This window comes from Elephantulus edwardii, unplaced genomic scaffold (assembly GCF_000299155.1).
Source record: "Elephantulus edwardii isolate Elephantulus edwardi_28Jun2011 unplaced genomic scaffold, EleEdw1.0 scaffold00052, whole genome shotgun sequence".
Classification (NCBI taxonomy): domain Eukaryota; kingdom Metazoa; phylum Chordata; class Mammalia; order Macroscelidea; family Macroscelididae; genus Elephantulus; species Elephantulus edwardii.
Window position 1 is genome coordinate 2,724,074 of NW_006399802.1, and position 27,467 is coordinate 2,751,540.

General features: G+C 48.4%; 1 protein-coding gene across 1 annotated transcript in view; it reads right to left on the reverse strand.

The window, feature by feature from the left end:
* SHB (Src homology 2 domain containing adaptor protein B) overlaps positions 1-27,467 on the reverse strand; it is a 146,948-nt gene that overhangs the window by 31,700 nt on the left and 87,781 nt on the right. The window contains 1 exon segment of the mRNA XM_006886865.1: positions 14,667-14,882. Coding sequence (XP_006886927.1) covers positions 14,667-14,882 — 216 coding nt within the window.

A 27,467-nucleotide genomic window follows, 5' to 3' on the forward strand; every position in this document is an offset into this window, starting at 1 on the left:
AAAAACTGGCTCATAATATTTTGGTGACCTTCTTATTAGACTAGATAAGTCTCTCTTGTCTTTGACTTCTAGGCCTCCAGTGGCTGAAATCGGAGACTTGGGATTTCTACCAACATAAAATCCATAGCAAACCTCCCGGCACAGGAAGTGAGAAGAGAGGTATTAAGGTACGAAACACTGGCTGTGGTGGAACCCAAGTGCTTTGGCACAACCTACATGTTTTCCCAGAACACAATGGGCTCTTGGCCTGCCACCTTCATGCCTTTCCTACACCCTACCCTTTGTGAACTCCCCGAGGCACCTGCCTCAGAATGAGCCTTAACCCCACACAGACCCTGTGCTTTACATGAATTGTCATGACACCCCTTTTTTGTTTAACCAGTTCTATCAAATTTACAACTCTTATTCTTCAGAGGTCATCTCCTCCAGGAAGCCTCCCCTGACTGCACCGCATCACCAACCAAATTCACCTTGATTTTAAGCCATCGTACCCTAATGGCACCCACTCTTTGTCTGATTTCCATTAGATCATAGCCCCTTGGGGGCTGAGGCTGCATCACATTTGCCCAACAACCTCACACTCCTCTGTGTATACAACACAGAGGGGACTCAATGAAATCCTGAATCAAAAAACTTAATGAGCTGCTGTTTTGGGTTTTTTCTTTTTAAAAAAATATCAGTTTTCATATCAGATAAACTGGATAAAATCTAATAACATCCTAGTCAACACTGCAATTCCCGCCTGAATTAATTTATACATTCACATGCAAGCTTAATAATATATCTATGTATTTAAGAGAGAACAGGTGGTGATGAGTGACAGGCTTAATTAGGCAAATCATTTCACCTAAAATGAAAATACACAACTCCAAGTGCCATGATTCAGCAACAAAAAAAGGGAGGGGAGAACAAAAGCTCCATACACAACTGCTTTCATTCCTTCTAATTAAGTTTCTCCTTAATCTGCAATTTAAAATGGCAATACTTTTAATTCGGTGATTTTTTTTTCCCCCCTGCAAAAGATAAAGACAAAATCTCTTAAAATAATATCTTCATTTAGAGAAGGGGGAAAGAGAGAGGGAAAAAAGCCACCCCTTCAAGTCGTTAGAATGACAGAACCTAATTAATTCCACCTATAGGCAATTAAAAATGGAAGTCTGAATTCTGTAGGAGGGAAGCGTGAGGCTCAGATCTGGGCAGAACGAATCTGATTTTGGCTCTGATGCTGGGACCACAGAACCTCTGGTGGTGGGGGTTGCAAACCAGCTAAAGACCTCTCTCCTCCTTGTTTGGAGTGGGGTGGTTCTTCCCAGATGTCCCAAATGCCTTTTAAAAGCCCTGGTATGATGAACGGATTCATCCTTTAACACTCCGCTCAAATACCGTTCCTTCTCCATTCCAAAAGGCTTTCCCAAGCTCTCCATCTGGATTAGCCTCTGAAGCGAGTGGTTCCCTTTCTACCTGTAAAACAGAATTTCTATTGACTGCCCCTAAAATGCAGTCCTGCCACAGCCAGCATCTCACCCTGCCTGACCTCCAACCTTCACAATACCCTGCATGTGGGGCACAGAGGAGGAGAGAAGGGTGCAGAGGGAGAATAAGGAAGAATAACTCCAGGGTCTCAAAGCTGAGCTCCAGTTCCTGTCGTGCTCCAGACTTCCTTCCCCACAAGAACATCTTCAGATTGGACCTGTGCCTCCTTCAGACAGGAACGTGCCCCCAGCACAGCTGCCCTTCAGCACCGCTGAGGACCAACTCATCCCTCTTCACAGGGCTCACAGCACTTGGCACAAGTCTTGTAGCTAAATAGGCGCCATATAACTCTGCCCCCAGTCAACCTACATGCTCTGTGCAGTCGATGACCAGGACTGATTTTCATTCTCTTTTACCTGTTTAGTCTCTTGTGTGTCTCAACCCTCCTGCAGTACCTGGCACAGCCTTCTTGGACCCTCCCCCTATCAGGCATGCAGCCAGTTTCCCAAATAGTCGGACTGAAAGGAGATCGAGGAATGGGGAACTGAAGCGGCTGGACGTCAGAGAAAGGGGATGAACTTTGGAGTCAAGAAGACCTGGGCTTGAGTCTTGCCTCTGCCATTTACTGTGCGATTTTTGGGCAAGCATCTAGACCTCTCTGAGCTTGAGCAGCCTCATCTGTAAGATCAGGCTGGCAATACCCATAACCTGAAGGGATTGTAGAGGCGGTTAATAAAAAAGTGATGGACTAGGCACTATGAATGGTGCGCCTCACCTCTGCCCCCCATGGTCATGGTCACAGCTGGGTTCAGAACACTTTTTTTTACTTATTCTGTATTCGCTGGTTTGGAGAAGGATGGGAGAGTGGACTGTATGAGCCCAGGAATCTATAAAAATGTCACAAACTTTCACAACAATGCACAAAGCCTTCTAGCTGGCAACAATGTTCTCAGCCCACCTGTTTCCAGTTCTCTGCACCTGTGTGTTACATACCACCTTAACTGATGCTCCCGAACGAAAGAAGAGTATTATTCCCATTTTATAGATGAAGAAACTGAGATCCAGAGAGGGGAAGCCTCCTCCTTCCTTCAAGAGCTACCTTCATTGTCCCCTTCTGTTCGGCCTGTCTGGTGTGCGCAAGCTCCGTCTCCCACCGGGTTATAAAACAGCCAGCTCAGCAAATGTTTGGTTTGTGTTTCCAGGATTGCCAACAAGAGGCCTCTGTGTTCACCTCACAGACACACTCAGGCCCCAGGGCACTGAGCTGCCACCCGCTGTGGGAGGTGCCCGAGAACGAGAACAGAGGTCCTCATTGTGAGCAGAGGCAGCGGGCGACTCCCCACGAGGCAGGTCAGCAGGAAGGCTGTCGGGCAGGCGCTGGGCCACAGCCTGGGTTCCAGGAACACTGTCTGTACATGCAAACCCAGGCCTGGGCTAGAAGCAGCCGTGCAGAAGGAGGCGTGCCTCTGGGCTCATATGTGCGTGGTGTGGAACCATCGGAAACAGGGACACTGGTGCCTGGTACAAAGACCCCACCCTGGGGGCTGCTGCCTGGCTACAGGAAAATGAAGGATAAACCCTAGTGGAAATGATTCAATACTATAAGCAGAGGCTTTCATGGCTGCCAAAGTGAGCCATCTTTATCTTTAGCGTCATGGTTCATTTTGTAGCGTCTGGAAAAGAGAGTGATTTGCATAAAGTCAACTGCCAGATCTGAACTTGGACTTGAACCTAGGTCTCCTGGATGTCTCTAAGGAGTTTAGTATAATCTAGCTTACAGTCCAATCCACTCTAAAAAAACAGCAGCAGAAACAACAACGATACTAAGCTCCAACATCTCTGGCACCCGCACTCTGCCAACTCCCGGCCGACAACTGCACGTGATGATCTCATGGGGAGCTGCAAACAGCTCGGTGAGGCAGTGCCTGCGCCCATCCTCACATTACGGATGAGGGAATAAAGGCGCAGACGCACGAAGTAACTTGCCCCAGGTCATTGTGTAAGCAAAGGGCAGCACAGAGATTTTGACCCAGACCTCGAGGCTCCAGGACCCCCATTTGTGCACACTGTGGTCCTCTGTCCACCTGCCACACAGATGCTGGAGGGGTTTGCTCACATAGGATGCAGTTGTGCTTCCTGAATGCTGCTCCTGCGGACATGCAGACATCCAGATACTTGGAATGTGACAGCCTGGAAGGCGACTCTGCTGACTCCCACGGCCTGCTAGAGCTCAGAGGACGTGCACAGAGCACGCTAGGCAGGTATGGAACACAGATCCTCGTCCCACCATAAGCCCCCTCTGCTGCCTGTTGTGGCTGCTGCCTCAAGAGCAGGCAGAAAGGAGGGAGGACAGACAGAGAGGACAGCCAGCCACCGACTGCAGGACACTCTTCCTTGGCCCCAACTCAGCACCCAGATCCCTCAGACAAGGATGTACTGTCAGCTTCTCAATGGGACTCCAATCAGAGATGGCAATCAGGGCAGGCGACAGGGAATGCCAACTTTCCCTTGCAGGTTTCTCAGTCTCACCTGCAGAGGAGACAGCTTTACATCCTAAAAGAACAGATATGAATAAACAAGGCCCAGGCCATTCTCATGCCCCGCCCCTGCCCCAGGCACCTGGGACTGGTCTTCCCTGAGAGCTGATTTAGTCAACAATTTAACAAATATTCGAACACTTCTATGTACTAGGTGGAGAACACGTGTGTGAACAAGGCAGGTAAAGCCTCTGACCTTGTAGAGCTTAAGAATGCCTAGGCACTTGGAGGTCTCTGACATGCCAAACAGGAGCTAAGATGCTCTATCAAGTCTTTGTGGTTTGCTCCCCACTACGTCGGAAACAGTGGTACTTGAAGGAATATATCTCTTGATGTACTTAGCAGATGAACTAAAGCCATTAAACTTGATGTTGTGTCTTTTGGGTCTTTTCCCTCTCTTCATTTCGTTTAGGTTACTAAACAAATTCATTCAGATGTCAAATAGAAACACCAACTGGAAAAACCTGTTTCTCAGCAACATATTAGCTAAAGGAAGTGCATGATCCCAGTTCTCTCATTTTAACCCCTCCCCTTCCTCAGCAGAGGAATCTTGGTGGTGCAGTGATTGAGGAAAATACTCATCTGCTAACCAAAAGGCCAGCAGTTCAAGCCCATCAGCAGCTCCCCAGGAGAAAGAGGAGGCATTCTGTTTCCGTCAAGATTACCGCCCTGGAAGCTATGGGGCAGCTCTGTGATATGGGGTCACTGTGGGTCAGGAATGACTGGGTGGCAGTGGCTTTGCCATGAGCTTTCTTGGCAGGAGGAGCCCTTGGGGTGCAGTGGGTAAGCATTTGGTGGCTGGCTGCAGTTGGCCTCACCAGCTGCTCTTGGAGGATGTGGCCGTCTGCTTCTGTAAAGATCTACAGCCTTCGAAACCCTACGGGCAGCTCGACTCCATCCAACAGGGTTAAGGGTCACAATCTACTTGACAGCAGTGGATTTGGCTCTTGATTTTTCTGGGCTGACCTGCTGTTCACATGAGCTAAATACTAATCACAACATTTGCTCCTTATGCAGCAAAAGTCCCCGGTAATAACTGTTGATGTCCTTGCAGGCCCAAAGCACTCTGGGAAGTTATGCAAGGGACAGAAAGCATTATGGGAGTAAGGAGAACCAACTGTGAGGGGGAGGGGAAGGAGCTGGCAACACGGGCAGCTGGGGAAGCCGGCCTGGGGGCCATGTCTGAGCTCCCCCTTCTGCAGAGGCCCAGCCTGCTTATTATGTGCCCTGAGGATGAGTCACCAGCTTGGTGGGAACAGCAGGTCTGGCTCTGTGTTCTGATGAGCACATCAGCGTTACTAGCAGCATAGTATTTGCATTTGATAATAAAAGTCAGGAGGTCAACATGGAGGAGGCTCAAGGGTTTCTGCCTCAACAACCAACACGTCACCCAAGTTCAAGATGAAACAAAGCTCAACATAGCCCTTTCTATGTACATGATGCCAACACAACAGTGGAAAGGCCTTACGTATGATTCATGAGCTGCGTAACTTCAAGTAAATCACTCACACTCTCTAGACGTCAGTATTCTTACCAGTGTGCTAGGAGAAACATCCACTTTGCAGGGCTTCAGCCTTGCTAGGTTTATAATAGGTGCTCAATAAATGCTCATTTCCTGCGCTTACCTTCTTCCCTTACTAGCTTGCTAGGATTGTTTAAAATTAGTCAGTTGAGCTGGTTCACAGATGACTCATAGTTGTTTAGGCAACAGCACATCTGAGACCTTAGTTTCCCTTTGTGATCTGAGTGTTACTTAATGAGGCTGGAAAAGTGTCCCAACTCAAGAGGGTTCCTGGCTAAGAAGCAAAGACCAAAACATTAGCACCTCCCAAACTTACAGTAATAAAGTGCATATCTGATTGTTCAAGAAAATACCAGTGTACATTGGTGTGGCAGGAGAACAGAGCAGGGGCTCCAGCTCAACCCAGATGAGGGTGGGAGAAAGACAGGTCATATTAGGGAAGGCTTCCTAGAGGAGGTGAAGTTGGCATCCCTTGAGAAATCCCCGGCCAGTTCTATCCTAAGACAGAATGCTGGCAGCTAATGATACTGGGACAGTGACCCGTGAAGTATGGCCCCATCAACAGCACCTGGTACCCTCTTAGACACGCAAGTTCTCATGATCCTTCCTCAGACTCACTGACTCAGGCACTCTGTGGGTGGGACCCAGGAAGTGGTTTCACACTTTGTCTAGGTGATTCTGCTCCATGCTCAATTGGCCAACCAACCAACCAACCAACCAACCAACCAACAACCCACAAACAGATCATTCCTAGAATAAGGAGAGGGTGGAGGGGATGGGGGGGGGGGGGAGGACCCAGCTCTGAGGAAGAAATCTGTGAAGACGGAAGATCTGGGATGCTCATGGCTGGAACAGAGCCTTGGGATTCCCTCCTTGGGATACTGTTCCCTGTGCCATCCTTGCTTCCCAGTACCAGGCACAACGGGGAACGAGCTCCCTAAATGAGCCCTCTGTGCCTTGTAAGAGTCTCGATGGCACAGTGGTTAAGCCTTCAACTCTACAAAAAGTCGATTCTTTGAATCCACCAGTTGCTCCATGGGGAAAAGATGTGACAGTTTGTTTCCAGAAAGATTACAGCCTAGGAAACTCGCTGAATAGCCCAGATCTGTCCATCAGGGTGGCTATGAGTCAGCTGCGCTGTAAATACCTCTTTTACTATGGTTTTCCCATTAAATTCCACTTTATTTGCTGCAGCAAACTTTCCCTGAGCATCAGTGACACTTTTTAGTGTCATTACAGTGTTTTTAGGGCCTGGAAAGTCTTTTCAGATCTGTCTGTCCAGATATTTTCCTTTGATCATCACAGTTGTTGATTACCGTCGAGTCGAGCATGATTCATAGCGACCCTATGAACAAAAGATGTGAAGCTTTTCAAATAGTTTCTCAAAGTTCATAGGGTTTCCAGAGACATGTTGTTTAGGAAGTGGATAAAGTTGTTTTTTTTTAAGTGACTTCCCATTTTACAGATGGAGAAACCGAGACTCAGGGAGATCAAAAAGCCTTCCTGAGGTCCTGCAGGTGAGTGGTGGCACCAGCATGTAAATTTGGGATAGACTACCTGACTCCTACAGTACGGTTGGGTCCCAGCACTGCAGTGATTGTTTTAAGCTTTCTGGAAAACAGAAACCCACCAAGAAGCCAGTGGGGAAAACAAGACAGGGACACATAACAACTGTGGAGCACTGTGGGAGTTCCTTTCATCTTCATCAGAAGGCAGACCTGTCACCCAGAACATTGCTGGGAAGCAACTTCAATCAAGGAACATCATTTCATTTTAACTGTGAGCTGCAAATGAAATGACTTTGTTTCTCAAAAAGGTCTCGAGAGCCCCTTTCTCTACTCTTCTGCCATTAAGCTCCTCAATCAAGTGCTTGCTTACTTCCCAGAGGCAACTACAAATAATTAAACATGCAGCTTTTTAATTCTATTCACTGGATTAGAAGGGAACATGGAACCATCTTCTGTGTCCTGCCTGCCAAGCTCTTCTGTAAGGTCTCCTGTCTCCCTCTGGGCCTCTGTTTCCCCAACTGGACCAGGGGGAAAGGGTGTGTGCTGAATAACGGCAGAACATGACTGACTTGTGGGACCACACTGGTCACCTCAATGCAGGCACAAACTTGGTACTTTGTCTCCTACAGAATCTTCAGCAGAGCCTTTCATGGGGCTGTACAGCTGGTAATAGATCACACCAGCGACAGATGGAGGGAGGAAATTAGTCCAAGGGAGTGGAAAGGCACGCCACCCTTCCTGGGGGCTGTGGGCTGATGAGGCCTCCAGCAGGGAAGCCATGTTTCACACAGCACCTTGGGGAGCTCAGGGGGGCTGTGCATGCAGCTAGGTTTAGTGTGGATTCTGGAGTCAGATTATGTAGGTTCAAACCCAATCTCGGATAATGACTAGATGTGGAGATCCTGAGATTTCTTCTGCTTGGAGCACTGTTTCCTAAAAGTCATTAAAGTGATACAATGAAGCAGAGTAATGCCAACAGAGTGCTCCGTGAAATGTGGGCTACGTGTCAGGACCCCTGCAGTGGGCACACCTGGCCTCACCGTACAGGCTCCCAGGACAGGTCTAATCTCTATCCCTGTCACAGGCCTTCAAAAGATGAGACGATGCCACCATGGGTCTGCTTCTTGGGGTTACCCACCCCAGCTCTGCAGTTCTGCCCTGGGTCCCTTCCCAAGAAGTCCATCTATCCACTCCTAAACCAAGGCCATGGTTCTGCACCAGAGACACACCAGCCATAGCTAACAAGTGTGGGAGTAGGGGACTGGGGGGAGTGAGGGGTGGTGAGGAGAGTGGAGAATGGGGTGGAGTGCCAGTGTGGTGAGAGGGTTGAGGAGTGGTGTTAGATCCCACCCAGCCTGCACTGCCCTGAGGCTGTGATGTCACCCAAGGCTCTGCCTCATTTCCTCCCATAGGCCTTGTGTGGGCCCAGAGCTGCACCTAGCAAGGTGAGGGCTTGAGGTGGGGCAGGAGGGCCATTTCTTGACCCACCTCCTGGCCATGTAATTCGTTGCTATAAAGACTCCCTGGGGGTTATTCAAAAGAGGGCAAGACCAGGCAACAATCAGCTCAGGAAAGCAGGTGTCTCAGGGCTAGGAAGGGGCTGACAGCTTGATGGGAGCCACATCACAGCCAGCTGTGGAACCTGACCTGCAACTGTCCTGGGCTAGGATGTAACACAGGCAACTAATGTAAGATATGACACTGGGGCAGGGGCAGGGATCTGCAGGGGGTCAGGCGTAAAGGCCAGGCCTCTTTGGGGAGCTTATGGCATTTCATTCACCCACTCTTCAGACCCTTAATTAACTACTGGCCACAGAATGAAGAAGAGGGAAGGACTTTCACTCTCCAGAATCTAGGGCCACCTCACACCCTTCAGCGCTGGTTTCCTACAACAGGAAGTGATAATCGAGTCTTCCTGAAGCTGCAGCCCTCAGAATATGGATGGCCTAGAGGGAAGAGTACGTGGCCAGCTGGCTTCCAACTGCGCTATGGTGACTTGGAAGAAAGAGGCCTCCTTTGGGAATGCAACACTTCGGAAGGTGAAAAACATTTTTTCCTTCAGAGATGAGCTTATCAAGGTAATTCAGAAATCTTTCCTTCTCCCTGCCTCTGGGCCAGCACCCTGGGTTCCTGATGAAATGAAATACAGAAGTGGCCCAGAGGTCACCATGGGCCACCTCACTGCTGGATGAAGTCCTTTGATGTCCACCTATCATAACCAATCTCTTTTACTTGCATGCCTCCAGTGATGGGGAGCTCACTATGTACATCCAAGACTACCTGAATTCTTAAAACTCACCTGGTTCTGGCTCTCTGCAACTCCCTCTGACCCTCTCTCTCTCTTTTGAGAATCTCCCAGACTATATTTCACACTTTTGATCCACCACCTCAAACTCAAATTCATTGTCATCACGATGCAACAGACTCAGAGCTTGGGGACCCGCAGCAGGTTGTCAGAGGCTGTTAACAGCACAGGAGGAGACTGTCCATCTTTCTAATGAGTAGCAGCTGATAGATGTGACTCGCTTGCTTTTTGGGTTGACAATATAATGCCTTACCCACTTGTGAGGTGTCATCGAGTCGTAGATGACTCATAGTGACCCTATCATGAAAGACCTGAGCACTATTCATAGAGTTTCCAGAGGCAAGCCATTTCAGAAGTGGATGCCACTCCTGCTTCCAAGCTTGTTTTAATCGGAAAGCTTCACTAAACACTGTCCTCCATCGGTAAACATTATCACATTTGTCAATTTGAAAACACTGACAAAATTAGGTTTTTTTCAGTCAGGGTAGGCATGTGGAGAATATGAGGGGTGGAAAAAACAATTTTACCCAACTAATTTCATCTCGTTATACAAGTGTGTTCAGATCTTTCATTTACAGGGTTGCTATGAGTTGTCTACAACTTGATGGCACATAACAATGAAAGAGCTTTGTGGGCTTAGTAGATAGAAAGTTATGCTACCAAGCCAAAGGTGGGTGATTTTAATCTGTGGCCCTCAGGCCTGGTTTTAATTGTTTTTGGTCAAACATTCCTTTAAGTGGTATAGCACTGGTCTGTCCATTTGCTTTACAGAGGTAACTCATTGTTCCTGTGATGCTAAACACTATGACACTGATGTGGACAGTGTTTGATGGAGCTCCCTGGTTAAAACAAGCTTGGAAGCAGGAGTGGCATGCACTTCCAAAATTGCTCACCTCCAGAAACCCTATGAACTTGGAGAAACAACAAAAGTTATACAAGTGTTCAGGTTTTTCATTTACAAAGTCGCTGAGTCATCTACAACTCCATGGCACTTAACAACAACAACTTTATCTCAGAGAGCTCTGGTGGCCTAGTGGTAAGAATCTGCACTGCAATCCCGAAGGCACGCGGCTCGAATCTGTCTCTCTGCAAGAGAAGGACGGGCAATCTCCTCCCATGCAGTTAACTGCCTATGAAAACCCGCTTAAGGGTCAGTTATGGGTCAGTTCTGACTTGACGGTACACAAAAACAACTTTGTCTCCTCGCTATGGATACTGCACCCCAAGCTTCCAAACCTCATCACAGAAAGCTCAACAGACAACCCTGCGGAGTCCAGGCAGACCCTGCCTCACTCCTGGACCAGCTGCTCAGATGCACGTGCACACAAACCCTAGCCAGGGGGATCCATCTTCCTCCATTAGTAGCTACACTGTGAAATGCTGGTGATAAGGGAAGCTGTGTTGGTGCTTTAGCAATCCCATCCAGCCTTTTAAATTTGTCCTCATCGCCGGGAAAGTGACGAATGCACTTCTTCATTTCCACTCTTCTTAGTATTTAAGTCAATTCCCACAAAATGCAGCCCTAAAGAATAGAGCAGAACTACCTGATAGGGTAACCTAGACTGTAATCCTTCGGGAAGTCGATCACCTGAGCTTTTCTCCCACAGAGTGGCTAGTGGATTTGAACTGCTGACCTTCTGGTTAGCAGCCAAATGTTTAGCCATTGTGCCATCAGGGATCCTTTTGTCTCTACTTGAGAAAAGAAATAATGAAGGTACTTCCTGATTTCTCAGTAGACTGTTCACAGTTGTAGGGAGGGACCTATATGTGGTCATAGTTATGACCAGTGTCTCCAGCCCCTGAATATGAGTGTCCCCCTTCCACATTCTAGGAATCAGAACCAAGTTATAAGTGTCGTGGGTAAAATGCAGCTGATACGCACCCTGGACAGGACATAACAAGGTTAAGAGATGGTCAGAGACAGAGAGGTGGCTGTGATGCTGTGTCTATTGAATCTGACACATAAAGACAATGGTGAGAGCAACTCAAGTTATCTAAGTCCAAGTCTTGGATCCTGTGGCTAAAAAAAAAAACAAAACAAAAGAAAACCCCAAAACCCCAAAAAAACCCCAAAAACAAAAAAACCAAATTGCATTCAAAGGCAGTTTTGCCTGTGAGATCTTCTAAAATCACCCTTGGGGGGAAGTGGGAAAGTTCTGAGCTGGGCGCCTTGGACAGCAATGATGACCTGTGGGGCAAGTGCTTCTTATCTGCCCAAGAACCATGCGAGGAGCTTGTTGAAGCAGATTCTATCTGTGGAACAGTCCCAAGACCCTGCAACTCTATAACCCCAGGTGAGGCTGAGGCTGCTGGCCCATGGACTGTCCTCTGAACAGCCAGGTACCACACTAGGGCGCCACCCACATCTGTCCATACCACTAGCATACTTTCTTTTACTGGGGTTTGCATACTGTGCTTTTTTCACCAATTGAAGGTTTGTAGCAACCCTGTAGCTAGCAAGTCTATCACCATTTTTTTTTCTCCAACAGCATACGCTCACTTTGTATCTGTGTTACATTTTGCTAATTCTTGCAACATTTCAAACTCTTTCATGATGTGATTACACATTTATTAGACTATAGTATAGACTAAGTTTCCTATGAATCAGGAAGCAGTTAAAGTAAGTGTGTGTTTTGCTTTAACTTGTGATATTTGCTTTACTGCAGAGGTCTGGAAACTAATTCACATCTCCAAAGTCTACCTGTGTACTCCTTCATGTCTGAAGCACTCTAGCCTTCTAATCAAACTAGTGTTTGCAAAGGGTAATCTGTGGGATAGTGACTCATCTCGCACCCACCTGGGAGGAGCCCAATGTCTTATTGGCCATGCCAGAGGGCAGTTCTTGGTTCTCCCTTTTGCTAGGGGAAGAGAAGAGGGTGTATAATGCATGGGGGAGGTTAGGGGGTCACTAATGATCTTCAGCTGTGTGACTGCTGTCATCTCTGGCTCATGGTCAGGTACTGGGGATACACTGAGAAACGGCACCCTTGAGGAGCTCACAGTCTGGCAGGAGAGACAAACACCCACAAAACTAACTCTGACATTGTGTGAGGAATGCTCTACCAATGAGGTGTCCAGCAAGCTCAACAGGCTCTGAGAAGCCGCAAGGAAGCCTGTGAGATTTGTGGCTGCAGCTGCGAGTGTGCGCAAGGGCAGTGTCTGAAGTGTAACACCACATTCTGGATGAGGCCAGAGAGTATTTGCGGCAGACAGGATGGGAGTAGCACAGGAAGTGCTGGATCTAGGAAGTACAATATCTTGGTCCATTAGACTGTCACTTAAGGGGCTTGGGCTGGAAGCCTCAATGTTGGGAATTAGGGAGACAGGAAAGGTCTATATGTGCATGAAAGAAAGGGAGCTATAAGGCAAATGAATTCTAACCAAATGAAAATTAAACCCTCTAAGTGCAACAATGAATGACTGGAAACCCTAAGTCTCTATAAACTTCCATTAAAATTAATTAAAAAAAATTTAAACCCTCTTCCTTTTTGCCCTTCAGTGAGGAAAGTACTGAGCAAGACATTCAATGTCTTCTTGGTTTTTGCAGTTGAATTTTTTGTGTCATAAGACTAAACCTAGGGGAGCTCTGGTGGCCTAGTGGTAAGGAGCTGCAACTACAATCCCAGAGGCTCACGGTTCGAATCCACCAGATGCTCTGCCGGGAAAGGAGGGACAATCTCCTCCTGTACCAGTCAGATCTGATTTGACGGTACACACATACAAAAATAATAAAATAAATAAATAAATAAAAAAAGACTAAACCTAACCACTCCCCTCAGTTGTTATAGAAATACTTGAATGCTGCACAGTATTCTAGTTTATGGATGTGCAAACACCTAGCCGATCTTGCCTGCTCGGCATCCAGTTTTTCCTGACCAAAAAGGGTACCTTTTCTGAATTTCAGATCATAATCATGGCTGAGTCCAAGGGATGGACTTAAAAGGTGTGACTATAAGCCCCAGACACATGTGGTCAGACTGCTTCCAGAAAGGGCTGTGGGAAAGGAGTTTGAGTACTGGGACTAGATACTCAGATTCTAGAAAAGTCTTGGTGTGAGGCAGAGGAGACAGCTGGCCCTGGAAAGGGCTCTAGGTGAGCTGGAGATACAGCTGCTCAGGGGGCTCTTTGGGACGGCATGTGTCATCCCTGTGGGTGTGTTCGAGGTGTCCACATGGAAGGTGCTGCAGGACCGGACCCATTCTGCAGACTAATTTTCTCTTGGTTTCTATGAAAATGATTTCTGAAATGCTGGCTTTGTGAATGAGAACATTAGAACAAGACCAAGACAGAGATAATGTAGACAAGAGCATCTGGCACATCGTGGGCATCACAATGTTACAAAACAAATTATGGACGAATGACTATATGAAAAGCCAACATGCTTTGCAAACATCCATTCAAATGAAAAAGTATTAAAAATGCTTATAAAGAAGCAACAACAAAAACTCATTGTCATTGAGTTGGGGATGGCTCATAGCTGACCCTCCAGTAGGTTTTGGGAGGCTGCGTGTGGTTTGGAAGCAGGAGTGGCATCCAATTCCTAAATTACATGCCCCCGGAAATTCTAGGAACTTTGATAAATGTTGATAGTTATAAAGGAGTTTCAGGCCTTTTGTTCGTAGGGTCATTATGAGCCGTGCTTGATTCAAAGCAAACAACAACAACAAAAATTACACAGGAGGACATTGTTCATTTTTCTCCTGAAGAGCAGCTGGTGGATTTGAACCAGCCACTTCTGGATTAACAATGCAACTTCCTACCTACTAGCCACCGGCGCTTCTTAAATAAATAAGGTGCTAAAATGTGGGTGGGAGTGCATCTGGGCCAGGCCACTAAGACTGGAATTTGGGGCCCTTTCTCAACTGCCTCTTTCCTTCTGGAACCCTCGGCCTCTTTCACAGGTGATAAGTGCTTTAGTAACAATGAAAAGTCTTCAGAGGGGCCCAGCTGTACTAGAATAAAGGGACAGCCTAACTGGACTATGGAGAGCGTGCACACCGGGCACTGCTGTGTTTGCCTCACAGGGTCACTATCGGCACCACCAGCACCTGGATTATAAGGCGTCCTGGTGGCACAATGGTGAAGTGCTCAGCCGCTAACCAGTTTTGCTGTTTGGATCCCTCCAGCAGCTCCTCAGGCCATCCACTCCTGCAAAGATTATAGCCTAGAGAACTGTATGGGCAACTGGTGTTGCTATGAGTCAGAGGGGTCTCCTTGGCACCTGCTTAATCAAGCCCCAGAGTTAGTCCTCCCTGGACCCACAACGAGAGGACGTTGTGAGGGTCAGCCAGCTGGCTCTGAGCGAGGCTGCTGCTCCTTACCTGCCAGGGCCGGGATGGTGACTCGGTTCCACTCCCACGGCTGGTCGTACTCGTCCGCGGGCCTGTCATCGTCCTGGGGAAGCTTGCTCTCCCGCAGCCGGGGGCTGACAGCGCTCTCCGAGTCAGAGTCGACGCTTTGGCCTTCGGGTTCATACGGGGTGTCGTACAGCTGGATGCCTTTGTGCTGGGACCGGACACTCTCCTGCCTCTGAAATTCTGCGCGCGAAAAGGAAGGAAGCAGAGATGTCAGGGCACACAGCTCACGCTTGCTCATCTGGGACCTTGGCCAGGAAGCACCCGCCAGAGTTCAGCACTTACAGTTGCAGAGGTGAGGACGGCCCCTTTCTGCTGGTTACTGACCCTCACCTCTCACTGGGCCAGGCTAGCTCACACAGATCCAGTGCTTGCTCACAGCTCACACCTCACGGCAGAGCAGGAAGACGCTCACCTCCTACGCGTTAACCTCAGTCTCAAAGAGCCGGTCCCAGGAGTCAGTGTGATGTCTCAGCACATTCGACGACCAGCCCAGACACACTGACCTCCTGCCTCTTGCTTTTCAGAAGAAATGGGGTCTCCTTACTACGACAGCCACCTGTCTCTTCACAATTACTCTCTATCTCTAAACCAGGGAGAATGGATCAAGTGACCCTCTAGTCCACACGCAATGCACAGATTCAATTACAAGAACTAGAAGCAAAGAGCTCCCGTGGGAGCCAAGGGTGTTGCTTTCTGCCCTGACCCACTAAGTCCCTAGTGGCCCCTTCCATGTTTCCCTACCTGCCTGCCAAGTTCCTATCAGTCTGAGGTCACTTGAGGGATTTCAGAGCAGCTGTCAGATTCTATTTCCGAAGAAGGAAGGGAAGGCTTGTAATTTTCTGGAAAGGATGCCAAGGCCGGCGCTGATTTGGGTCAAGGGGTAACTGCCCATCTAGACCAGGCCCCAAGCAGGGAGAGGACAGTTACCCCGCTGCTATTCATTCCAGTGGGGGCTGAAAAGATGTATGGTAAGAAGGCTAAAACTAGGAGCTTCCCAGTCAAACAAGGGAACTTCATTTGCTCGGATCATGAACCACAAAGGTCACACCCACAGAGAACCAAGAGAGTGAGGTGCTCAGAGTTTATCTGGAGGCATTTTCCAATTATATTCCAAAGGCATAAAGATCTGCTAGAATGCTCATAGGAGTTCCGTGTCTTGAGTAAGAGCAGCTGATCAATGAATGGCGTCATTGTCAGCTGTTTCCAGCAAGAACACAGGGCTTTATGACCCAGGCCAGCTCAGAGGGATGACAAAAATCCCTGCACACACCCCCTGATAGCATGAGCCTCTGCCTGGGAGCTCTGCATTTTCCTGGAAGGACTTTGCTGCATGCTGTTTGCATCACTGTGGCAGGTTCTAAGTCCTGCCCATGCTAGCTGTTACCTCTTCTGTTGATGCTGTCTCAAAGTTAAAGAAATTAATTTTTAAAAGGAAACTTTATATCATTACCCCATAAAGCATTTGCCTTTGCCAAAACAAAGAGATGATAAACCCGAAAAAGCAGCACATGAGAACATACTCCACTAGCTGGGGATTATTGTCTCCTGGGAGGCCCAGCCCAAGGCCTGCTTTCTCTCTGCTAAAAAGAGATCAGCAAATTAGGGCTGCAAGGGTGATTACAAAGTGGAGAAACTTTCTTGGGCAACTAGGAATAATTAATATCGTCTTTCTCCAAAGTCCTCAAAGTGGGACTTGGAGGAAGTGCAACCAGGTTGCTCCTTAGAGGCTAAGATGGGGAAACTTCATCTCACTTACCCTGAGCCTGTTGTTAGCAGAAAGACATCATGCTGGGAAAGGCAGATTCAGAGAAAGGGAGGAGGATGAACTAACACAGCGTCATAATGGCTGGATTGTGAGCAGGGGGCAGGACTGGGCATGGCTCAGGTCGCCTAACAGGACTGCTACGAATCACAGGTGACTTGATGGCACCTAACACCATACAGCTCTCCAGAGACACTGGGTGACCGAAACAGTCACTGAAATGGAAAGCTGGGAAATTTGAGTCCACGCAGAAGTGCCTTGAAAGAAGGGTCTGGCCCAAAGCCAGCTGCTGAAAGCCCCATTGAGCACATTTTCTACTACGGCACACGGGGCTGTCTGAGTGAGCACTGACTTGACAGCAAATGGTCCGGTGCCCCCAACCCCCAGGATCAGGGAGAGAACGAACAAGTCCCTCGTAAGAGGAGGTGCTCACACACGTGTGCACACCCACACCTACCCACACCCCGACTTTTCTGAGTAACCTAGAATCATACATTTTAAAGATCATACTTCTCTCTCTCCTGAGGGAAGAGGAGCAGAAGAGACGGGAGGAGGGTCAAGACAGCAGGACTTTGCAGAGTTTGGTGGGTGGAGAGAGGGGATGAAGGATAGAGCCAGTGGAGACCTCAAAAGGCGGAGTGATAATGGGCAGAGATCAACTGTGATGGATTTTATAAAGCAGAGTGTAAGGGAATGACCGTATGAAACACAATGTGAATGATGGGATGTGTGGAACACGTTGAATGAATGCACACATGAAAAGAACACTATGTGTATGGATTTTATATGTAAACCAATGTAAAATGAGAAACAAAACAAAACCCTACAACCTAAAAACAGTAGGGCTTTGCCACTGCAAAGCAAAAGCCACCTCCAGGCAACTTGTAAATCAGCAAATGTACCAACGATCTGGCCTGACACTTCGTCTCCTGCTCGTCTTCACCGGCATCACTCTCGCTCACACATCACCTGGCCTCCAGCCTTTGGAAAATCTCAAGGACCGAACATCAGAAGTGCAGTGAGTTCTGGAAAAAGTGACTTCCCTCTTGCCCTGCCCTCACACACAGGACCATCAGCCTCTAACATGCACTCTACTGTTTACAAAGCTCTTTTTTTAATGGGAATCACCACTTATCTGAAGGCACCACAAAGCGACCCTGAGATGTTTTTCTGAGAGTCCCCAAGAATCAGGAGTGCCTTGCTCATGCTCAGAGCCAACAGATCCTCAGTGAATGTGTGTGGGGGAAGGAATGAGAACTGACAGCCAGAAACCACTCTTTACCCTCAAAATGCCAGTTAATTTATGAAAGCCCGTGAGTGATAAAACACCTGGCATAATATGCCCCCATGCATCCAGTTTAACATTACTCAATCCTCTGAAGTGACTGTGCTCTACACTGATATTAGACTAAAAGAAAACACGTGCAGTGTGCAGATTAGCTATTAAATCAGAGGGACTTGTGAATGTATCGCTCACTCAGGATTTATTGTCTCGAAAGCATTTGCCCGTTACCAGCGCTGGGTAGGTAATGGCATGCAGTTGAGACAGAGCATGTTATAATGGTAATCATTAAAACAAGATTCTCCCTGTATTACATGGAGAATTCAAATTTTCATTAAGGTTCCAACAATAGGGAGCAGTTAAGTAAATTACGGCACGTTAACTGGATGGAATATTAAGCAGCCATTAAAATGATAAATTTGAAGATTATGTAGCTTACATGGAAAAGCGTGCATGAAATTATGCTAAGCGGAGACGGGAAATACAAGCTTGTTTATGTGTTAGGGACAAACTGTATAATGTGAGCTTTCCAAACAAGTCCTGGGCAGCCTCAACAGCACCCCAAAGGGAATTCTACTCCTTGTTGAGAAATTGCTGAGGACACCTGCAGCACACTTAGCCCATAATATCTAAACTGTGGTGACAGTGCTGTAGTGGGCATGGACACAGGGAGAAAGAGCCCAAAACCTGAAACAGGAAGGTAAACACTGACTGTGCGGTGTGCTAGGGAAGAGAATCACTCTTTTCGAAAGTTGTTTTAAATAACGAATAAAGACACTAGTAAAGAAAAAAAAATGTAATTACAGCAGGAACACAAGAAATTAATGTGATTTGCAGGCTGGGCTCATGGGAGCAGCATCTGTTTAGGTAGTAACTACTTTTCCTGGGGGGGGGGGGCATCTTTTCTCATGAAAGATTGAGGGCTTGGCCATCCCGCCAGACCAGCTCTCTGGACGTCGCTGTCTCCAATTGGCCACACTATCCCCCTTTATTACACAGGCCAGTCAGTGAGCATATGTTTTAAGTCACAAGTTATCTGGATGTCACCATCTAGAAACTCATGGAAAATGACCTTTAATATTGGGTGGCAGGCTGTGATTTCATGCCTCTGAGGCATTGGGCAGAAACATTAAATTGACAGGGTAGGGATTTCGTTTGACCTCAGGAGAGGAAAGGTTTTCAAATCGGGAAAGGACAACACAAAAATAGAGCACTTGCTTTAGAATCAGAGAATGTTCATTCTGGAAAGGATTTGCTCACTGCCATTAGCTTCCAGGTGAAGAGAGTGCTCCAAGGGCATAAAGTCAGAAGGGTGAGGTAGGTGTACTGCCCAAGGGCTGTGTCTAGTGTGGAAAGGCCTGCCTGAGGCACAACAGAAAAAAAAAATTAAGGGCTAAAGGTTAAGAAGAGGCAGTTCTTAAGTAAGGAACTCAGAACAAAGCTTGTGTAAGCGCAGTGGCTCTTGATAGATTGGGTGGGTGCTCAAAGTTCCTTGGTCCACATACAACAAATACTTTGCTCTGGTGTTCAACGGTGGTTGTTGTGGTTGTTATGTGCCGTCGAGTTGTTTGTAACTCATAGCGACCCTATGTACAACAGCCCTAAACCTGGCTCTATCCTGTGCCAATCACATTGCCTCTGACACACCCATCCCGATTACCCCAGTCACTGAATCAATCCACCTCATAGAGGGTCTTCCCCTCCTGTGCTTTCCCTCCACTCTACCCAGCATGATCTCCCTCTCCAAAGACCTGTCTCTCCTTGCAACATGTCCAAATTATGTCAGACGAAGCCCCAGAATCCTTGCCTCCAAGGAGTAGCCTGGTTTAACCTTCTCCAGAATGAATCTGTTTGTTTTCTTGGCAGTCCATGGTACATTCAATACTCTTCTCCAGCACCACAGCTCAAAGGCGTCAATTCTCCTTCTGTCCTCCCTAGTCATTGTCCAGCTCTCTGACGCATAACAAGTGATTGCAAAGACCATGGCCTGTATCAGGCGCACCTTAGTCTCCAAAGAGACACTGTTGCTCTTGAGTACTTTAGAGAGGTCCCTAACAGCAGACTTAACCATCGCAATATGTTTTTTGATTTCCTGGCTGCTGGTGCCAAGAGTGTTGACTGTGGAGCCGAGCAAACTGAAGCTGTGAACAATCTCAATCTCTTCGCCATCCATCCTGATGCTACCGATTGGTTCAGTGGTGAGAATCTTTGTCTTCTTGACATTGAGCCTCAGTCCATACTGAAGGCTGCAGTCCTTGACCCTCTGCAGTAAATGCATGAGGTCCTCCTCAGTTTCAGCGAGCAAGGTTGTGTCATCTGCACAACGCAGATTGTTGATCTTCCACCAATCCTAACGTCTCCTCATAGAGCCCAGCCTCTCGGATAATCTGATCTACATACAGGTTGAAAAGGTATGGAGATAGGACACATCCCTGGCGCACATCCTTCCCAATTTTGAACCATTCAGTTTTGCCCTGCTCTGTTCTGACAACTGCCTCTTGGTCCAGGTATAGGTTTCGGATTAGCACGATTAAATGTTCTGGGATTCCCATTCTTCTCAGAGTCAGCCATAGTTTGTTATGATCCACACAGTTAAATGCCTTTGCATTGGTAGGCCTTTCCTTTTTTGCTGTGACTGCCAGGAAGCTCAATTCTGATGCTTAAACACAACCCCTTTATTAGCCTATGATTCAAGATTCACTCTTCATCTCTTTAAAGACATCCTATTTTAACAGCCACATTATGTGCACTTCTTTTTATTATGGATACAGCCTCAAGATGGTACTTTAAAAGTAGACAGATGTTCATCTAAATGAAGAAGGGGGAAAAGAGATACTGAACAGTATTCATGGTATCTCTTATCAGTAAAAAGGCCAGAAGAAACCTTTTATCTTCTTACCAATGCTTCAGGAATGGAAAGGGGTGGGGTGGGGCTTGACGTGTGACTGTCCAGGAAGCTAGAGCAATCAGCCAGCACCCTTGTCATTCTCTGGTTCTCCAGCAGCTCCCCACATCCACCTGGCCAAACCTATCCAGCACATGAAATAGACAGATGAATGAGATCCTCTGCTCAGAGAGGGCTCAGGCTCCCTGAGGGCACAAGTGCCATCAGGACTCAGAGCAAGAAAAGACAGCTTTGTGTTGGAGGAAATCTGGGAAGGCCTTAAAGGGTCTGGGCGTGAGGTCATGGTCTGTGCTCTGGCTGAGCAATCAAGTGGAGGAGAGACAGAGGCAGGCATGCACCAAGCACTTGTGGGGAAGGGTGGGCAGTTGAGTAGGGGTGGTGCTGGAGGCAGGTGGAAATGGGCTGGCCTTGACTGTGCAGGCTGACACCCACACATTCTGGAAGAAAAGGTGCCCTAGAACCTCTGGGAAGGGAGGAGCTGGGCGTGGATGGGCTGGCACAGACGTGTAGGAACCTTGCTGGAAATGACAGACGCCGGCTTCCAGGGCCCCTTGCCTCTAATTTTCTCGGCCAGCCTTGTCTGGGAAGTCACACCAAGACCCAAATCATAGGGTGGGCAGGCCTCCCAGTCCGGCCCTGCCACCACCTCTCACCCAAGAAACATCTACTTAGCCAGTGGTGGGTGTGCCTGGCTGCTCAGATCCAGCCCTTCTCAGCTGTCATCAAGGTCTGGAGTGACCTCGTACCCCTCCACAGGGCTCTGTGTGCACCAGACTCAGATCCTGAACCGAGAGCCCCGTCAATGTCAGGAGGAGACACATGGCTGGAATGACACATGTGACGTGAACTACTCATACTGGGCCCCATTTACATAGGCCCAGGTAGGCTGATGGGTGTCTAATAGACTCACCAGCCTGCCTGGGCCTAACTACTGGCCACAGTGGGCAGCCCAGAGCTGCCCCAGTTTGCTCATCTTGAGAGTGGGTTCAAGAACAGCCCCCATCTCTGAAGGATGCAGGCAGGAGCCCGCAAATTCAGTGTTTAGGGCAGAGAGCTGCAACTGCTGATTCTAAAGTCACAACTGCCGATTCCAGCAGCTGCTCTGACAGCCTGACATCCAGGAGCTCTGTCCCAATCAGAGCTTGTGCATAATGTAAAACATGCAGGGAGGGCTCAGAGACCAGGCTCTAACTCCTTAGTGTTACAGAACAGGAAACTGAGGGCTGAGGAAGAGAAGACAGCATGGGGCCAAGACCCCAGGTCGCTGGCTCAGGGATCTTCCTGCCTCTGCCAGACATGATGTATGTATGTATGTATGTGTGTGTATATATATATATATATATATATATATATATATATATATTTTTTTTTTTTAATCAGTTTGTCTTGTTTATAATATTCTGGCAGAGGAATCTATTTTAGTCGGGCCTCTGAGGTGTTAAAAACACACCAGCGCCTCAGATTGTGTGGTGAGCTCTGCGGGAGTGCGGGGCAGCTGTTCCTCATTAGACATGCAGCCAAGTTCTAGGGCACCACGTGAACGAGAAGCCAGTGACTTTCTCCTCATCTGAAATGCTTAAAACATCTGCTTGAGAGGGCTCCACCCTCCCACGGGCACTCCAAGGAACATCTGAATTGAGGTGTCCTTTGGAGGCAGAGGCCTGGGTGGCCAGGGCTGCAGGAGTCCTGGGGTGACAGGACACGCTGCAGGTGGGCAGGGCAGGACGACTGAGCCACAGAGCTGGAGACAGCCAGACACTTTTCACAAGCAGTGGGCCCCACCCCGCCTCCTCTATCTGGTCCAGTTTCCGGAGCTGTCCAGAAGCCAGGAGACTGACTAATCAGAGTGCTTTACCATCCCTTTCCCAGGCGTGCACAGAGACGCTCAAGACTCTAAGGGTGAACGCTGCGGAAGCAGGAGGTGTGGGACGATAACAACAGCCACGTTGGAGGTGCGGAGAGGCCTGTCGTCACCCGGAAGGACCTGGACTGGGTGCTCTTTTGTGTCTGGATGAAAGGCCTGGGTCTAGGAGTCGGGGAATCTGGGCTTGTCCCCTTACTCTGGCCACTGCAGACGGGTCTCAGTGTTTGCCCTGATTTAAGGGCATGTGAGCCTTGCTGCAGAGCTCTGATAATGGCCATGTCCTCCAGTGGCCTTGACTGTCCTCCAGCTTCTAGAGGAAGCTCCTGATTGTCACTATCTGATCTGTAACTCCTGAGGAACGTGGCATCCCCTCCCTCGAACCTGGGGACTTCAGGTCAGGAGAGAATGAGTCTCCCTTTTGATTCAACACATTTTATAACTTTGGCATTCCCTGTAAATTGTTAAGGTCCAAATTTATAGCTCAGTGGAGGGTCTACCTACTAAAAAACAAAACAAAAGCATCACATAAAACCAACAAACCCAGAGCCTTAATATGTGGTAAATTGAACCCCCTGCCGGATGCCGAGGACCAATGTGATGGTAAGACAAGGCTTCTGGGGCCTAACAATCTCCCGAGTGCATCAATGAGGGGCTGTATTCAGGTATCTCTGAGGCAGTGCGCCAGCACCTACCACACACCCCCCTGTCTACACTGCCTTGGTCCGGGGCCATCACTGCTCACCCCACAACACAGACAAGCAGATGCTGAGCTGAAACTGACCATGTTAGTTCTCACTTGCTCTATGACTGTTATTAGTTCTCACTCACTCTGTGTACCTGAAAGAGGTAGGAGCAGTGGGAGGCCAATGGACGAAGACTAAATTGAGTCCAGGTACTTGGGAAGACTTCAGGGAGGAGGTGGTATTTTGCAGAACCCAAATTCCGGTGCTTTGGTGATACCATTGTTAAAATATTCAACCATAACCTAGAAGCTGGTTCAATACAGCTGCAGGAGGAATACTTGGTAATCAGCTCTTTAAAGATTATAACCTTAGAAAACCCTATGGGGCAGTTCTGATGTGTCACATGAGGTCACACTGAGTGGAAGCTGACCTGATGGCAACTAACAACAACAATGCCAGATCCTTCAAGAGGGGGTTCTCCCTTCTAGAATCAAGGAAGCTGACCTGTGTCACAGAGAAGTCCCTCATGGAAAAGGAAGTCAGGGTCACTGGGAAGAAGGGCAATGAAATGAAGGAGAGATAAGACAAGCAAGGTCATGCAGAGAGGGGCTTGGAGGGACCCTGAGTCAAACTCTGATGATTCAGGTTGTATAAAGCCCAGCGCTCATGAAAAAGAGGAGAGAGAATGGTTAGAAAAGGAATCTGTGGCTGGGCTGTGGGAGCCCGGGAGACCTGGACGAAGGGTAGGGACTGTTAACGGGGCAGGAAACAGGGAAAATGTTGACGAGGAGCCTTTACAGGCTTGTGGGTTCACAACAAAGCCTGTGAGGGGCTGTCAGGAAATGCCAGGGTGTGGTGCCCAGCGGCTGATGACCTGCAGGCCCATCTCTCCACCCAGCTGGGGCTCCACCCTCTCAAGAAGCCGTCAGGGTGCCCACAGTCCTGTAAACAGCCTTTAAGTGTGGAAAGGCTGTCACTCTCACTGGGGTGAGGGGCAGAGGCCAACCTGGGGAGGGGGGTGTGTGTCCCTGGACCCCCATGCTGCAGGAAGGCGAGGACTCAGCAGGGACCACCCAAGCCCTCACCAATGGACCAGATGTGAGTCCAATCTCACGGCTTCTGAGGATCGACAGACTATACTTACAGAGAGGGCCAGCAACCCCATGGGCACAATCTTCCAGTCTGCTGGGCTCAGGAAAGTTTCAGCTTGGGGGGTACTGGCAGGAGGCACTGCTGGAAAGCTTTCAGAGGCTCAGGGTCACACTCTAATGTGATCAAGCCACAGGGGACAGGCTTTCGTGCCAGACTAGCCACGGCCACATCAGTGCCCCTGTGGGAAGGTTCCTCTACCTGCAGAGCAGCTTCACCTCCAGGCTCACACAGAATCATCCAGAATGAGCCCTCCTCAGCGAGAGGCCAAGCAGGGGTGATGACCACACCACGCAATCTCCCCACCTGGCAGATGAGGAAGCTGCTGAGCTGACAAGGTTTCTAAGACTCAGCTACAAGCATGACAGAGACGGACACTACAAATGTCTGAGTGCTAAGTGTGCCTTTGTGCAAGGCTGTGCCCTGGGCATTGTGTCCAAGTTCTCATTCACTGTCACAACTGTGGACACTGCCATCGTACAGATGGCCACACAATGAGGGACAGAGGCAGCCTGGCTCCAGAGCCCAGGCTTTCTGTCGTGTAGCTATCTATATCAAGTTGATGCTCTGTCTACTCCACCAGATACAAAAGTCCAAACACATTCAAGTCCGCAGGGGAAGGAAGCAGTGGACAAGCAAACTCCCAGCATGAGCTCAGCCCAGGTCCACCCTGCTTAGGGATGCCAACAAGTCACGCCCTCTTCTGGTGATTAGTCTGCACCTTAGTCAGGGGAACTCGGGCCAACTTTGGGGATCTCACTCAGCTCTGTGGTCCCGACAGAACACATGGAAGGGAAGGAAAGAGCAATGCCAAGATTATGAGAGGAGCCCATCAAGGAGACACATTCTAAATGCTTTAGAAGGGCCAACCCAAGCTGCTGGCTCTAGTGTGACTGGCAGTGGGCATGGGGCCCCAGCCTTCCAGGCAGAGTCCTTCCCTCCCATACCTGATGTGGGCACCTCAGCCCCTTATCAGCTGTAGTAAGGCAGCCACATGCCAACTTGCCTGAAGTGGCCAAACTCCACCCATATCCATCTGGCAGTATTAACAGCCTTGAGTCTGGTCACAGGGTCACTTGTGCCAAGGGGTGTTGCTAGCATCGTGCCCAGTGCAGCTGTCTTGGCCGGAAGCAACCTGCTGAGATCTGGCATGCTCTCTGCCCCAGCCTTCCTCTCCCTGGAACTGTCTGAAGAGCAACATTAATCCCCCTGGGGCCTTAGAACCCCAGCCTTCTGGATGGGACCAGTTAGCTCTCTGTTCTCCAGCTGCACAATCTCAGCCAGATCCCTGGACATCGGCGCTCAGATCACTGCAGGTGAGCTGGGCTTAACCAGATAACTTCAGAGTCCTTCATTCCGCTTCTTTGAAGGGTGAACATCCATATCTGGTGACTCCAGAACCTCTATGAGGTTCTCCACCTACCTCACTGTATGGAGCTGTGACCTCTGCATGCAAACTACCCTCAAGTGAACTCCCAAATCTACCACCCTATGGACGGAGAACCTCCACTCCAACAGCAGTTGTGCTTTTCTGCCTCTGTGAAGGGTACCCCTCACAACAGTACCATATATTTCCTTGATGAGCTGCTTTGTCTGTTTCTCTAGAAACACTGCTCTTGTAAAGGCTGTGAATATACGCAGAGCTGGGGAATGGGGTGATCTGCCACTTCTGACCCTGATGCACTGGGGCTGAAGGTGAGCTCACCTAAGTTGTTATGGACCACCAAGTCAGAAATGACTTGCAGCTAGACCCTCTAGTGGATTTTCAGAGGCTGTGAATCACATGGGAGGAGAATGCCTATCTTTCTCCCTTGGAGCAGCTAGTGGATTCCAACTGTGTGCCTTTGGATTGACAGCTCAATTCCTTACCACTAACCCATCAGAGCTCCCAGGCACGCCTAAGAGAGGCCTGAAATTCCACCTTCAGGACATGAAGCAAGTTGCAAAGTTATGCTGAAAACAGACATCTGGGAGGGTGGTGATACCTGAACTGACGGATGTCCACCTGTCAAAGGCGAAGCCAACTTTAACAAAAAGATTAATAGGAAGACTCGCTCATACTGTACAATACTTCAGGGCCCACAAAATCTTTCTGCACTGTTTGGTTCTGCACTTCTACCTAGTTGTAGACAGGTTCTGGCAGACACAGTTGGCCTTCCCCCACTGGACACAGAAAACCCAGAATTGAAGGGTCAACACATTCAGCCACTAAGTGAAAGGTCTGAGTTCACCCAGAAGCACCCTGGAAGAAAGGCATAGAGATCTATTTCCAAAAACATCAGCAACTGAAAAGACCCTATGGTGCAGAGTTCTGCCCTGATACATGAATGGTCTTTATGAAGCAGAATCAATGGCAACTGAGGTCAAGGTCAGAGTGAGAAATCAGATAGAACGAGGGTCTCACAAAGTGCTACTACTGCCAGGTGGGTACAGGTTTGGCCCACTTAAGTAACTTAGCAAGTGGCTGCCTTACTACAGCTGATGGGGGCTGAGTCCAACCTGAGATGCCCATGTGAAGGATTACTGAAAGACAAGAAGACCCTCAACAAAAGGGATTGACACAGTGTAAGCAGCAATAGGCTCAAGTGTGTCAGAGACGATGAGGATGGCACAGGGGAAGGCCAGGTAGATCTGTTGCTAGCTAGGTCTGTTGTCTATAAGATCACTATGAGTCACACTTGACTCAACAGTACCTAACAGCAACAATGGTCTCGCCATTACTATGCCAGCAGCCACCCCACATTTATCTTTGTCTCTTGTACTTCTCAGGTCAGAGTACAGAAAAATACCATGAAATGAGTTTGCTTTGGTTTACAGAAAACAGGAGAAGAAAAAATTATGCATAGGGTGTTCCACATAAGAACCAGAAACCCCAAAACTGTCTCTGTTCAAAAGCACTGTCAAGTGGCTCTTTCCTGTCAATAGTTATTAGAGATTACACCATCTACACAACCATCTCAAGAATTATGTGGAAGGAAACATCTGTATAATACATTTTTTTTCATAATGGAAAAAACAATGACAGCCCACTTTGCAGGGTGGGAGCCAAAAAAGGAGTTCTGAAGGGAACACTGATGTGAAAAGCATCATTGACTACTGGGACATGGGGTGGGGTGGTGG